Genomic DNA, 15,885 nt, shown 5'->3' with positions numbered 1-15,885 from the left:
CAGAGCAAGTTCTCCAGAGAGGAAATGGAGAAGCACCCATGGTCCTAGAACTTCCCACGGTTAGAGAATCTCAGGGTGGGGAGGATCTCAAGGACATTTCATCTGGCCTCCTCCCCAAAGAGGAATACCTCGTACAGCTTTGCTGCTCATTGCCTAAACTCTTCTAATCATGGGGGATTCACCATTTTTGAGCAGGCTTTGTTTCTCAGAACACAAAGTTGTTTACCCACCCTTTCCACTCACTAGTTCTTCCTCCTGCTTTTCACACAAGAAATCCAATTCCACTTCTTCCTAAGAACCAGCAGTCATTGCCTGAAGCCTTCTCTCCTGCCGGCTGGAAGATCCCAGTCCCTTTGCTTATTATCAACAGAAGCTTGTTTAAAACATGGAGCCCAATACAAAACACACTTTGAGACTGATGTTTCTAGAACAGAGCACAGTGGACTTCCTTTGCCCAATGTTTCTGGTTCATGGCTAGGAATTACATTGCCACATTTATGTGTGTATGTGGTCATTCATTCACTTATTCAGCTGCCACTCTACACCTTTGTTTTTAAAGGAAGACTGGTCTATTAAAAAAAAAAAATTCCTGGGGCATCTGAGTGGCTCAGTAACTATCTGCCTTTGGCTCAGTTCATGATCCCAGGGTCCTGGGATCAAACCCTACATCCGGCTCTCTGCTCAGCAGGGAGCCTGCTTCTCCCTCTCCCTCTGCCTGCTGTTCTGCCTGCTTGTGCTTTTTATCTGTCAAATAAATAAAATCTTTTTTAAAAAAAATTCCTTATTATTTTTTATTTAAGGTGTTTTATTAAAAATACTAAGTATTATTGGATGAATTGCTATTAATCCAGGTTTCCAAGATCTTTAGCATAGTTCCTTTTAAAAATTATTTGACTCTTTTGGATTTCCTATGCCTTGCCTCCTTAGAAGACCCTAATCTAACCCTATCTATTTCTTTCATAAAACTAATGAAATCTGTCTGGGTCTTTCTGAAAACTGGGAGAAGTCTTAGCTTCTGTTGGCTAGTGCCTAAAATTTGATTTGTCCTTTTAAGCCTACTGCAGGAAGTTGACCTTGAATTTTTGTATTAAAAGGTCTCCCTTGGTGAACCATGAGAGACTGTGGACTCTGAGAAACACCCTGGGGGTTTTGGAGGGGAGGGGGATGGGGCATTGGGTGAGCCTGCTGGTGGGTATTAAAGAGGGCTCCTATTGCATGGAGCACTGGGTGTGGTGCATAAAAAATGAATCTTGGAACACTGAAAAAATAAAGTTAAAAAATATAAAGGTCTTCTTGGGTGTGCTTTAAAAAAAAACTGCTTTATCTCTCTTATTTGAAACAGGAATTTAATGAGTTAACTGGTTCCTAAGGATCTATTTATCATATTTCTCTTTATCTCTTCCCTGCTTATCTTGACTGCAGGAATCTCAGATACCTTTAATCTTAGGCTAACTAGAATTAACTATGTTAAGTCAATGGTGAAATCTCTGGGGGAATTCAAGGAAATGATAATGCTTACCAGAAGGCTAAGGGAATAAGCAGGAGCAAGTTCCAAGCATAACTCATTCATTGGCAGTGGTCTTTTCATATTCTTTTTGTTTTGTATTTGTTGTATTAATAAAAAGGAAGCCTCTCTAAACTATATTGCATTGCCAAAAAATATTTTTATTAAGTACATATTTCTGCCTATATGCATCAGAAAGGGAGCTGAAAAAGAGGGAAACAGACAAGATACAGGCTGGAAGGCATGATTTGAAAACCTCAGTTTGCCCTAATAATAATCAGGAAAGTATTGATTGGCTCACCTAGCCAGGGAGGCCAGGTGAATCATACAGACCATCTGTCTTTTTTTTTTTTTTTTCTCACTACAGAATTTAATTCATTTTTTTTGGAATTTTTATTTATTTTTTAAATTTCTTTTTTTTTAATTTTTAATTTTTAATTTTTTAAATTTTTTATTTTTTATAAACATATATTTTTATCCCCAGGGGTCCATCTGTCTTTTTAAGTCCCTAAGTCGATATGTGCTATTTTGTTTTCTCTTGCTGTGCTTCTACTAGCCCTGGGCTTTCTGAAAGGGTTAAGGCTACATGGCAGGTAAGAGCGAGTTTACCATGGTGCCACTCTTATTTCTCTAGCCTCTTGGAAAAGAAAATGGTATAAGACCAAATGGAAATCCCAAGAAAGGCAGAAAGGCATACGTGAGTTGTTTGTGCCTTTATCAACTGACTGTTTTTATTTCCTCTCCACTAATGTGACCACTGGATGGCATAGGATAAGAAGCTGTCTTCACAAATCTCATTTCTATATAGCTACAAACACATAATTTGCACTTGCCAGGTTTCAGAAAAAATAATCTGATTTTTGTTGTTACTCCCTTTCCTCTTCTTTGTAGATTGTGAAATTGAAAAAGTAGATCTTGTGTTTCTCATGGATGGTTCAAATAGCATTCATCCAGATGACTTCAAGAAGATGAAGGAATTCTTGGCATCTATTGTTCAAGACTTTGATGTCAGTATCAACAGAGTACGTATAGGTGCTGCCCAGTTTAGCCATACCTATCGGCCAGAATTTCCACTGGGAAATTTCATAGGCAAGAAGGAGATCTCATTTCAGATCGAAAACATCCAGCAGATCTTTGGATACACGCACATTGGTGCTGCACTCCGGCAGGTGGGGCATTACTTCCGGCCAGACATGGGCAGCCGGATAAATGCAGGTACTCCGCAGGTGTTGCTGGTCCTCACGGATGGCCAGTCCCAAGATGAGGTGGCCCAGGCCGCTGAAGACCTGAGACACAGAGGCATTGACATTTACTCTGTGGGCATTGGAGATGTGGATGATCAACAGCTCATTCAGATCACCGGGACTGCAGATAAAAAACTGACGGTCCATAACTTTGATGAACTGACAAAGGTCAAGAAAAGGATAGTTCGCAACATCTGTACGTCAGGGGGTGAGAGCAGTAAGTATTTAACGTGTCCTTCATATTTTTTCCTTCCCTGTCTTTGCTGACATTTTCCTCCAGCTCTGTTTACATCCCCAGGGTCTGGTAGGAGAATTTAGATTTGCGCCTCTGGATTTAAGATTGAACTTTTCACAGTCATCAAGTATTTTTTTGTGACTTGTGGACTGAAAAAAATCAGGACATCTGAGAACCTTTTGTCTCGCACACCACCCCCTACCCCCACCCCCTAGAGTACATGCCCCTTTGCAAATGGGAATGCTGTTGCACGAGGAAGAGGCCATTGTTTACAATTTCACTGGTTTCATAAGTTGGAGACTATGTCTCAAAGAAGTAAACTATTTGGCAGGTTTTGGTTGCCTGGCAAAAGGACCTCAGTCTGCCAAGGGCTGTGGTACAGGTGTATAGAAAACGAACAACCTTGAGAATTATAGATTTTATTATGAAAATTTTTGCTGCAAAAGTTAGTAAATACCTTCTTAAAAGTTAGTCTATTTTGACATTTTCCAACAGATGGAAGAAAAGATTTTGAAAGAAGGATTTTTTTTTTGGGGGGGGGGGCTGACTGTGGTTCTGTGTAACTATCTATGGTAAATAGAAACTCTAGATTTTTACCAGGAAAAGGAAAGCTATCTAGTTGCTAGGAGGCAGCTCTGGAGATAGATAGCCTAGCTATGCATCCTTATTTGATGGCCATTTTTTTTCTTGGACAAGTTGCTTAACTTCTCTAAGTTTAATTTTCTCATCTATAAAATGTGAGCAGTAGCTTCACCTAGTTCAAAAGATCATTGTCAAGATTAAATGAGAAAATGCGTATTTAATCTTTATAATTACATCCCAGATGTCATGCTTACTCAACTTAAAGTTATTCATTTTTGTCTACCACTGATCCATTAAATTTATTCATGGGGGCCAGCTCTTCCTTTGTCCCTAGTCACTTTCAGGAAATAAGTGAACCTTTTCTTGGTGGTTAGTATATCCATCGAACAGTAACCGTTAAAACTAAAAACATCATTCAAGGTTATTTCACTTTCCCAGCTTCCCACAGTCTGCTCACCAGCCATGACAAAGGAGGTGCCACATGGTGGGCATTTTACCCATTGTTGCCCACCTATCACTTCTACCCCCTTCTCCCATGGCCCACCCTCTTGTTCTTAGCCAAGATTTCTGGCTTCTCCAAAGTAGGCTGGGGAAGAGAGAAGGCTAAAGAAGCACACAAAAGTTCTTACTTGATGATGCTCGTCAAGAATTGGTTTTCTGTGACAATAGCCTATATCTAAATCTGGGTCCATTCATGGGTCTTCCAAAGACTTTCCCTCCTGCCCTCCACCACCTCTACCTCCATCCAAAGCACATTTGTCATGGGATCTCTCAACCATAGTTTCTCTGAGAGAGGTAAACACGTCTCAATTCAGATGTTTCCTTCTGCTTTCCTCAGTCTCTGGGCATTTGGTGATGTCTGCAGCTTTATTCTGTTGCCATCTCTTTGGCCCTCCAGTTAGCCTTTTTTGACAGGAGATTAAAGGAGTCCACAGTGGCTCCTTCTTTCATGTGGGCATATCAGCTCCAGGGGAAACAATTCCATATCAGTTGCCCCAGTAAATACTAGAAGTTACAGCCTCTCGATGTGGTCACCTCTCTTGCAGAGAGAGCAGTGTGCCATCCTGTGACACATTCTGTAGAATTTCTAGGCTTGCCTCATCTCTAAATACTCTCTTAGAGCTTCTCTTATCTGACTTAAAGAGGAAATTACCTCCTTTCCTTCTACGTATATGTGTGTGTGCAGGTGAGATACCTCCCAACACATCAACAGTTCTCTCCCCCCAAACACTCTTCTAAACTCTAGGTTCAAACCCTTTATAAGACCTGATGTACAAGCTAAGGGTTAAGAGTCTTGTCATTGATTAGGGACTGTTGTCTTCATGAACCCTGCTTCATGATATCCCCATACTTTGGAATGTCTGGTGACTTCAGCCAAATCTTCCACATTAATTTCCTGTTTCACATGAAATACCCATTTCCAATTATTAGGCAGAAAATGATCTTGGAACTATCTAGTCTCTTCTTGAGAGACTGAAAGAAAACCATGTGGAAAGTTAAAACGAGGAGTGTGCACTCCCATGTAGTAAGTTATCTTTAAAGGAAATAGTCATGAATGTAAAAATAAACAGAAATACTCTATATTAAGATAAACTTGAAGTTATTACTGCAGTAAACAAGAATGTGAGGACTTTGTAGCTGAGCTGCGGGCCGAGGCCTAAAGAGACTGGAATGAATACTGAGAAAGTTCCAAAGGAATGTGCAGATGTACTAGAGAATACCAGTTCTTCTTAAGCTACAACCGCCCCCCCACACCCCAGTCCAGGAATTCCAGTAGTTGGGTATGACTTAAAGCAAATCAGACTTAGAACCTAAATGTCTAGCTTTGCTTCTTATTAAAATAGGCATAACTTTGGAGAAGTCACTCTCCTTTCTTCTCCATTTATGAAGTTAATCATCTATTTTTCTGACTATATACTATGATTCAATGTTTTGAAAGGACGATCAGCTGCATTGAGATATGAGGGAAGTGACTAAGAATCAGTGTTTCCTGAGCATCTAGGAAGGGGGTCGAGCATGCATCAATCATCTGGTTAAATTCTCTCAAAACCCCATGTGGTTTGTATTTCTATTCCCACTTATAGTGAAGAAACTAGGGTTCAGAGGAATATTGGTAACCTGGCCCAGATCCTACAGGAAGTACCAGATAACAAATTTCGAAACCTAGGTCTGTCTGACACCAACCCTTTTTTTGGTCATTTAGTTAAGCTGCCTAGTTTCTTGATACAGTTGTTGTCTGGGTTATCTTATGCTAATGTTATAAAGGACTAATGTCTAAGTGTTGTGCTTCACTAATTAATAGCTGAACTTAAGACCTCATAAGTTTGCATCTTGAAATTGTTCCCATAAGCTGCTGCCCACTAAGGAAACCACTTGCTGCAGAGCTATGACTTCTGATGCTACAATCTAGTAAGAAAACTTGTAAGCTGCATGACCTATCAACACTAGCCTCCCGGGAATTGGTAAAATAAGGTTAAGGTAGTTGAGAATATGAACTCCAGACAAGCCTGGATCTGATATCCCAAGTGTGGGATCTGCAATAATAATTGAGACCTCCAGCAAGCTGTTCCAAGTCATAGTTTCCTCTTCTGCAAAATGAATATCAGAAGAGCTTCTACTTGTGCTATTTTGTAAGGACAAGTGAGATAATGAATGGGAAGTGCATGGTAGGTATACGGACACTATTAGTAACTACCATAGAGTGTTGCAGAGGATATCTTACAATGATATATAAATATACAAATACATGGAGTCATGGGGTTAGTTCACAGAAGGACAATTTACCAAGAGTTCCCTGGTTTAGGAATGTTAATATTTTTGCAACAGTTCAGAGCTATATTCAAATTTAATGTCTTAGCATATAGCAAATTCTCTTAAGCAACTAAACTCCAGAGTCTGTTTTCTCACCTTCATGTTTATTATTTTCTTACATTCATGTTTATTTTCCTGACTTTTCTCTGAGCCTGGGTATTCTAACCACCTAGAGGAGATTATCACAGTGTTCAGGATACAGAAATGCTGCCTTTTTCATTGAGCCATGATTAGGTAGCAAAAGAATCAGTAGTCCCTCTTCACATTTGCATCATCATGGATAGATGTATCAAAAAGGAGAGTTAAGTGAAAGGCAGTCTGGGGAAGAATTTGGTTCAAGGAATGTGAGAAATACAATGACAAAAATAGGTGGTCATTCCCAAATTTCCTTGACAAGGATCTCAAAGGTTTCTGTCTTAACTGGGTTCTCTAGAAAATGGAGCTCAAAACAAATATGCTAATACTTTGAAAGTATTACTTTGAAAGTGCAATCCCAGGGAAGCAAGAGTGAGTGTAAGAGAAGTCTTACAGGAAAGGAGAAAAAATACATACAAGATGGTACATTACTAAGCTTGCTATAGCTTCTTGAGAAAGCAAATTGGTGCATCAGTCGTGTAGAATATCACTACCGAAGTGTGTGGCACCACCACATAGATGGGTCCATCAGGGGGAATAAAGAAGAGGACCTATCTGCTAGTTTCTTCCCAGCTACTGACTCTCACTGATCAGTGTTTACCCTCAAGGAGAGTTAATTCTGCTACCCTACTGGGTTGTGTTATCAGCCCTTTGGGGAAACCAGACATGGGATCCACAGTGAATGATATCGGTGACTGGAAGTCCTGGAAGGAGCTGGATTTCCCAGGAGTTCAGTTGGGTTGGATATGGGAACCAGAGTCATCATGGCCCTCTTGCCCTGAGGAGATGAGGCCATGGCAAAGCCTGGTCACCCCCAACCACCCTGCACACTTTTAGGAGAACAGATGATGGTGGCAGCTGAGTCTATCCAATGGATAAATGTCCAGGTCTGGATTGGGTGGGGAGGAAGTAGCAAATCGGAGAAATACATAAACCAGGTCTCTTACCCTACGTGTTTTCTAGATCATTCTTTTTTCATCTGAGAAACCCCTTCTTTCAAAGGCCCCAAACAAATTTCTCTCTTATCCCAACCAAGAACTGCCAATAGCCCCACTTTCCCCTTTAAAGTATTTAAGAATTGTTTTCTAATATTACTGATATATCCCACCTTCTTGACAATATTTCTTAATACTAGGAATCTGCCATCATCAACTCTAATTATGGACTTTATAAGTCAGATAATTAAAATCCACTTTTAGGTCTGGCAGGGAAATGTCAGACTACCTGTTTAGTCCGATCCACTCTTTTCTGTTTTTATTTTTATTTTGGAATATATAATCTCAATTTTATAAACAGGAAAATCAATGCCCAGAAGGGTTAAGAGACTTATGAAAAGTTATCCAGCAGTAGCAGTGTCTTGACCCGTCCGTGACTAAAATGGAACATGGGGCCTTCCCCCTTAAGGACCTCCCCCCAACCAGACATCCACACTGTGGTTTGTAAGGACAAGTCCAATGCTCAAAACACTAGTTTTGCTTCTCCTCGTTATCACCCTCTACAGCAGGGCTGTGAGCTCCCTTCTCAATTTGCGCCACGCTTATCGCCACTTTTCGACTTCCCCCTCCCGCTATCGTAGGTCCATCCTTCATTATTTCTCCTTGGACATCCAGTGTACACCTTCTCCCTCACTCACTTCAAAACCATCCCTGCCTCTTGTTAGCTCTGAAGGCTCTGAATTGGTAAGACCCTTCCTTCCATGAGAGCCCCCTTGATTAATACGGCCTAGTCTAATTGCATTTAGAAGTGTGCCTGCAACTCTGGATTTGTTCCTCAAATTCATTCCTTTGATCACATTATTATGGAATCATTTGTCGATTTGAATTAGTTAAATAAACACAAGGAACTTATTTACTAATCTAGATAAAAAGTTAAAGCACTAAATTTTTAGAGGGGACAGTTCCCCGGATCACTCAATGATATTTTGGCATTTCTGCCGATGTTTGTTTTTCGAAAGGGACAATTTTCCTTGAAGGCTGTAACCTAGTTTGGTTACTAGTTTCCTGTTCAGGGGCTAAAACCATGTTTATCCCAGAGTGAAACTTTCAATCTCAAGATTGAAATGATAGGATATTGATTCAAGAGGAATTTTGGAAAGGAATTATTCTGATGCTTCTTTCTGACTAGTTTCTTTTTCCTTATCTCCCTTTCCAAATATCAGAGGAGAGATTTGTCTAAGAAAGTACTGATGGCAAAATAAGAAATAAAAACTAAAGAAAACCCACCTTTCAGATGTTTTGATAACATTGATTTACCTTAAATATTGTGGTGAAAATTGATTATCAGATAAGGATTTACTTTCCCTTACCCAAAACTTTTCTCTTTAAACATGAATCAGGGTACAAAGGAGTGGGGAAAAAAATGAATCAAGTTACTGGCCCTTATTTTAAAATCTGAAAGTGACATTTTTATTTCAAAGACTTGCAAATGTACATCTGACCAGTGTGTCTGGAGGTAGCGTAGGTGGGCATTTTTCTACACAATAGCTATCTTTATAAACTGCTTATCTGAACAAAGCAAATTAAAAATACATAGTCTTCTCCCCCTCCGCATTTCTTTTCTTTTCTTTTCTTTTCTTTTTTTTTTTAACCAAACAAGCTGGTTATATTTGCTGGATTTGCTGAGTCTGTATCCAACTGAATTTGCTAGAAAAATTTAAAGTTTTTAGCCCACCTTAGAAGTTCTGGAAAAAAGAATACATGTGAGCTATCATTTTATCCTTCCCTGATTACTCCCCTTTAGGAGGCTCAGCTTAAATTATCAAGTCCCTTCTAGTTTCTCCAGTGCTTAACATGTCCCTGGCTTTAATAAGGATAAAAGCAAAGCACTCTAAATGCAAAAACTCTAGGTATTTCTCGAATCTCCAAATGGCAATGGCCTCAGCTTCCGGAGTGCCTGAGCTCTGAAGGCAATGCCATCTCTGGCATATAACTTTAGATACTTAAATGATTTTGCATGGCTTTTTCAGTGACCACAATGATGTCTTTCAGGACTTTGTTACAAAATCATCTAGATTTTATAGCAGCTTAAAAAAAATCCTATACTTATACCTTTATAGGTTATAGAAGAGTGATTCTAATCCTCTTCCTTTATCCAGTCATGTTCTTCCTTGTTTTCCAACTTTATAATTGGAATCAAAATAAGAACTTCAAATACCTTGATTGAGATATGGCAAACAAACCAGATAACGTTATTTGTTGCTCTAACAAGATACTTTTCCTTTGAACCCTAGATTGTTTTGTGGACGTTGTAGTGGGATTTGACATCTCAACTCATGAGAATGGGCAGACTTTGATTGAAGGTCAGCCTTGGATAGAAACCTACCTTCAAGACCTCTTACGTGCTATCAGCTCCCTCAATGGGGTAAGCTGTGAGGTGGGCACAGAGACTCAAGTTAGTGTGGCTTTTCAAGTGACCAATGCCATGGAAAAATATTCACCCAAGTTTGAGATCTATAGTGAAAACATACTGAACAGCTTGAAGGATGTAACAGTAAAAGGACCATCTCTTCTTAACACAAACCTCTTGAGTTCTCTGTGGGATGCGTTTCAGAATAAATCAGCTGCTCGAGGAAAGGTAAGCTGGTTTTACTTTATCTGCTGCTGGTCTATGGTTGTGATGACCTCCTTTTTACTTAATTTTATTTTTGAATACTTTCCTAGGTGGTTCTCTTATTTTCAGACGGATTGGATGATGACATTGAAAAGCTTGAACAAAAATCTGATGAACTTAGGAAAGAAGGTATTGAGCATGGGGAAGAGTGGGAAAGGATTGTTTACTGAATTAATAACCTCAGAGCACAATTCTGGCTCTTAAGTTTTCAAGCACTCAAATAACCCTGAATTTGTCAACCAATATGCACTTGGGAGAGCAAATGAATTCTCAGAACATTCTGGCACATACTTTTTTCTTCATACACTATGGATGTGAAACAGCATGGAACAGAAGGTCCTACCCTTTCTTTCATATCACTGTGTGTCTTCTTCCTAAGCTTTCCAGGAGAATGGTCCTGTCTCCCTTGGCCCACATTATCTAATACTGCTACTTCTTTAGTGTCTGCAGAAGAACAGTATATTTCTCCTTGACCAAGGAATAGAAGAAGTAGATTATTTTCTTTTGACACTGTTAAAGTTTCCAGAATCTTAGACATTGTTGGACAAATCTACTCATGTTTTGGAGTGTTCTAATTAGTTCCTTCCAAATACAGATGGACCATCCATGGTGCTTAGGAATTTTTCAAGTATTGGCACTGGGCTTTTTGCTTTAGGAACTAGTGCCCAGTCTGACTTATTATTGGTTCTTACAAAATATGGATCAGTGGAAGAAAAATTAATCCACATGTTCTGGTTTGACTAAGAATAGAAATGCTTTCTTGTGAGAGGATACTATTGGTGCTCCCACCCAGACCCCTTTTCCAAGCAGGTTCCCCCATCCTCCAGGCACTGGGACTTTTGGCTGCTAGAAACTCACAGGTTCCCCTTTCTCTGAAGAATTGCTGTTGGCCAGTGGAACCCATGTCATCTGGAAGATTACCCTCTACCCCAACCCTAGGCAGCAGGTAGACTACAAGAAATTGGACATTTGCCTCTAAATGACACCAGTTAAGTGGTATAATTTATGTTCCAGAGTTCCCCATCGGATCAGGCTGAAGCTAGTCTTCAGCTGAAATACTGTCTTGCTCAGCTTCTTCCCCTGCCCTATCTTGCTTTCTTTACTCCTTCTAAGAGTGCTTCCTCAATAAATTGTAAGCATCTAAATCTTACCCTTCTCAGGCTCTGCTTCTAGAGAACCTGCCTAAGACACCTGCTTGGGCTACTCCCAGGTTAGCTACTAGAACCCGGGGAGATCTCTCTTTCTCTTTGGTTCTCTCAATCTTAAACAAATTTCTCTTTCTCAATCTTAAACAAATTGCAAAGTTAGCTGTATTTACAGTCGAAAAGTAAGATTTTTTATTTTGATCTTTATTTTCTAACACTTTTTTAAAAAAATTCTTTCAAGTCTTGGACTTTTTTTTTTAAATGATCTACAGTTGGAGATATTAATGAAGACTGAGAACAAGACACTAGAGTGTTTAATTTGGGTGGATAGGGTTGGTTTTTTGTTTTGTTTTGTTTTGTTTTGTTTTGTTTTTTCCTATTTTCAGCTTTTTGTTTTGTGGTGAAAAAGATGTATCTTTTGCAGACAACATGAGAGTTTTCTCCAGGAAGTTTCCCCCAGAACACACAGATTTGTAAGACCAGCCTTCTTTTTCCCAGCTCCCAAAGAAAAACCATTAAATGAGTTTCAACTTCAGAAGCTAAATTTTTAATATCCTCAAAAATTCAGAATCTTTGATGGGAGCAATAAAGGGATGATAGCCATAATATTTTTTGAAGATTGTTGAATGGCTCTCAGTATGTAAAAGGAGTACCTCTAGCTCTTTTTGCATGTTTACACATATATAATTCCAATTGATGCGTGGCCCTATGATCCATTAACACTAGGAGAGCCTCCCTAATTTGGGGCCGGGTATTTGTACGTATAAACTGTGTACTCATAATGACATAAAGACAAAAAGAGGCCCAGAGAAAAGGATACTCCGTGGTGAATGTAGTTTTATAAATAATCCACATGGATTAGGGTTTGAATTGGTTTAGTTTTTCTTAATCTAGTGCTCTAGATTCTCCTCAATGATCCTTATATTCTTTTCATTTTCGAAATCTTTTCTTCCTTATTTTTACAAACTGTATTTTAGATCTTTTGACTTTTTATTGGATGAGTCTGAAAGGAGCAGGGTCGGAGTCCTTCATCCTGAGGAAAGCAGTTACAAATAAGAGTCATAGGCATGATTTGCTGCAAATCAACAATCCCATGGTTCTCATAACTCTTAAGTTTTTACATTTCTTGGAACTTATAAGAAAAATCAGATATAAGAGTTCCCCCTTATAAATAGATCACTAGCATGCCTTCTTTTGGTCAGTAAACTCCTTTGATGAGCTCAGCATTCTTTATTGTCTATTCCAGCCCACTCCACCATCCCTTTTCTTCTTGTCATCCTCATTCCTGGAACAGTGACTAATGCCTTGTTTATTTGAGACAAGCCAGATATATCAACACTAAAATGAGGGAAGTCCTGGTAAATCAGGACAAGTTGGACAGTCTATTCTTTAGTGTTTCTTCTCTTATTCTACTTCAGCCAACCTGTTTCCTCTCCTAGAACTCAAGCCTCAAGTATGCCCTTGAAACTTTATTCTCCCCATTTTCTTCCACTCACCCAAAATCATTCATTCAGAATCATACATACACTGAGACGATATTCTTAACTCTCGGGTCTGTGAACATTTCTTTATTCTAGTCCGTTGGCTTCCAAGTCCCATCTAAAGATTTCTTCACTCTTCCATAATGAAATGAGAAAACTTACTCCCAATGGAGTCAAGTTTTCATAAAGCTAAGTTTATTCACTTTTAGGACTGCTCTTTACTCTGATTATGTCCTTAGTATATTTTTGTTATTGTGTCTTTGGACTGTAGACTTTGGAATCAGGCTGTCTGGGTGAAAACCTAAAAATACCCCTCAAGCCAGTCATTTAGCCTCTCCAAACCTCCGTTCTCTTATCTGTAAAATACAGCTATAATTCTACATACCCATTCAGATGGATTTGTAGCTTACAAGTAAGCTAATGCATGGAAAGCACTTAACTGACTTCCAGGCACATAGTAACTATTAATGAATGAGAGCACATTGTTACTATGGCTGCCTCCACCATAAGGATTGCCAAGGTTATTACTGGTATCATTTCATATTTATATCAATTGGCATTTAATCATTTCATGTTTGTATCGATCAATACTTTGCTAAATAGGTCAAAACCCTCTGTTAGTCCCTTCTAGTTTTCTTTGAAATGTTCTGATCTATAAAATTCCAGAATTTATGAGTTACAGCTCTAGATGATTATATGTCATTTGTTTCTAACTGCCTGACAAGAGGTCTCTTACAGTCTTACAGTCTCTCACTATAATTCCAACTGGACTCTTAAATCCTTAAGAGGTCTTTATAGCTGTGATTCTCAAACTTTAATGTGCATATAAGTCATGTAGTGATTTTCTTAAAATACAGATTCTGATTCTGTAGGTAATTCTGTATTTCTGAGAAGTTCCCAGATGGTGTAAGTGCTGCTGTCCAAGGATCCCCCCTTGAATAGCAAAAATTTAGAACATTTTCTTTCTTGATATATCAGTTTCTCTGCATCTTAATATACTCTATGGACCCTTTTTAAATCATTATATCTCACTTCAAATCATCCAGGAGCTGTAATTTCTGTTGTAATATCTCCCGTTTCCAATCTAATTAACTTTGAAAAATGGAATTTCATTTGTTCTCTGAAGATAGTCTTATCACTCATCAGTTTTACATTGCATGGTTGGGGGAAGTAGACAATGAAATGAGTGTTCATCTTGCAACTGGTTTCCCAGAATAACAATGTAGATACATAGGCAAAAAGATTAAAATAGCCAAACCCACCTCACCTGGAGAACTGTAAACTGTGTTGGATAGGCCTGAATGCCCTCGTAACCGTTGCTCTGGATGGAGCCACCGATTCCAGTGACCTGGCTGATCTTCTCTACATTGAATTTGGGAAAGGGTTTGAGTACAGAACCCAGCTCACTGTTGGAATGAGGGACCTTGGGAGCCGACTGTCAAAGCAACTGGTAAGTGACTTAGAAAAGGCTCGTGATTTTCAATTTTCTAATTGTTTTGTATATAGATTTAATATTTATGCTGACAAATCTGAACTAATTTTTGTTCACTTGAGTGTAAAAAAAAGGCTTCTGAACTAGTGAACAGCCTAAAGAAGAGGGTGTTTTGAAAAAAATAAGATAATATGGTAAAGATACATCGAGGCATGTTTAGTTACTCTCCTTGGCAAAAAAGGAAAGAAATTGATAGCACCTACAATTGTGCCCAAACTACAGTCACGGAATGTAATGACCAGGTGAATGCACTGCTTCCTCAGCCTGCTGGTTTTCACATCCCTCTTGGGTCCTAAGTGTCACAGCTCACCGCTGTGAGTGAGTATAATTTTCGCATTTAAGACATGTATTTTCTGGGCAACACAGCTGGTAAAGGAGAGCTGATTGCACTTGGAGTTCAACCAAAGGAAGAGGCCCCCACCCCAATGTTGGAGGAAGAACGGAGCAGCATGATGATGGACCCCCTGTGCCGTACTGTGTGCGCGATCCAAAGCTTTGTAAAAGTCTTGACTGAGATGTTTGCCTTGTGAACTCTCTTTAGAACCAGATGTCTGGATGCATCCAGTCCCATTTCTTTCAGAAACATACAATGATTCAAACTAGAGGGGTGAAGGGTTAGCAGGTTATGTGGCACCAATTTCACCTTCATAACTGGCTAATAATCTCCCATTTGCTTATGATTTATAACTTCTATAATCAGCACATCAAGACACTTTCCAATAACATGCTAGCTCCTATTTTTCACCTGTAGAATTTGAATGTAAAGAGATGTTAAACACCATTGTTCAGTGCAGTAATTATGTAAAAATAATTATTTCAAGAATGTGGAAGTTCTGATGCAATTGCTTTCTACATGGGAAGATGGTGTCTTTTTTACAAAAGATCATTTTTTCCTACTATTTTTGTTTTCTTGTCTTTGAAATCTGTCTTGGTAATTTATAGAGGGAGGAAGTTAATTCTTCAAAACAAGCCTGTCAGTGTTTCAATATCACATCAGTGTAATATGGTGCAAAATAAATAAATAAATAAATAAATACCTTAATTTTATAAATAGATCAATTTTAACATTAATAGTAAAAGACCTAATGTTGTAGGGTGTTAGTGATCCAAAGAAAATTGGTATTATCTAATAGAAAATCACAGAATCCATTTTGTTATTTGATCTCACACATTTCAAGTTTTTCTGACATTTTCAGGGGAAGATTTTTTTCTAATGGCTGAAAAGTAACATATAATAAACACAAGTACAGTTGATAAGTGATTATTATAACAAAAAATAACTCTTCATCACACTAGAATTTTTTTAAAAGATTTTATTTATTTATTTGACAGAGAGAGAGATCACAAGTAGGCAGAGAGGCAGGCACAAAGAGGGTTGGGGAAACCAGGCTTCCCGCTGAGCAGAGAACCCGACGCAGGGCTCAATCCCAGGACCCTGAGATCATGACTTGAGCCAAAGGCAGAGGCTTAATCCACTGAGCCACCCAGGTGCCCCCAACATACCAGAATTTTGATGGGAAACTTTTCAACACAAAGATTGATTCTACCCCACCAAGGGCGAGCATGGCATTTAATGCAAACTGGATTTTCCTAAAAGTAAAACTTGTGGGTTAACTGTAGAAATGTAGTGGAATATGTCAATTTTTT

General features: G+C 38.8%; 1 protein-coding gene across 5 annotated transcripts in view; it reads left to right on the top strand.

Annotated features, from left to right (window-relative positions):
* The window catches only part of COL6A6 (collagen type VI alpha 6 chain), a 144,825-nt gene that overhangs the window by 41,527 nt on the left and 87,413 nt on the right, over positions 1 to 15,885 (top strand). For all 5 annotated transcript variants that reach the window (XR_014299073.1, XM_082684218.1, XM_082684219.1 and 2 more), the window contains 4 exons: positions 2,396 to 2,965; positions 9,741 to 10,084; positions 10,171 to 10,249; positions 14,042 to 14,196. Coding sequence is in view for 4 of the 5 variants with exons in the window: in XM_082684218.1 (XP_082540344.1) it covers positions 2,396 to 2,965; positions 9,741 to 10,084; positions 10,171 to 10,249; positions 14,042 to 14,196 (1,148 nt within the window). In the remaining variant the exon portion in view is untranslated. The remainder of the gene's footprint in view (positions 1 to 2,395; positions 2,966 to 9,740; positions 10,085 to 10,170; positions 10,250 to 14,041; positions 14,197 to 15,885) is intronic.

Source organism: Mustela nivalis (genome assembly GCF_964662115.1).
Source record: "Mustela nivalis genome assembly, chromosome: 1".
NCBI classification, from domain to species: Eukaryota; Metazoa; Chordata; class Mammalia; order Carnivora; family Mustelidae; genus Mustela; species Mustela nivalis.
Note: the sequence above shows the minus strand (reverse complement) of the source record. Positions and strands in the feature narration are given on the sequence as shown.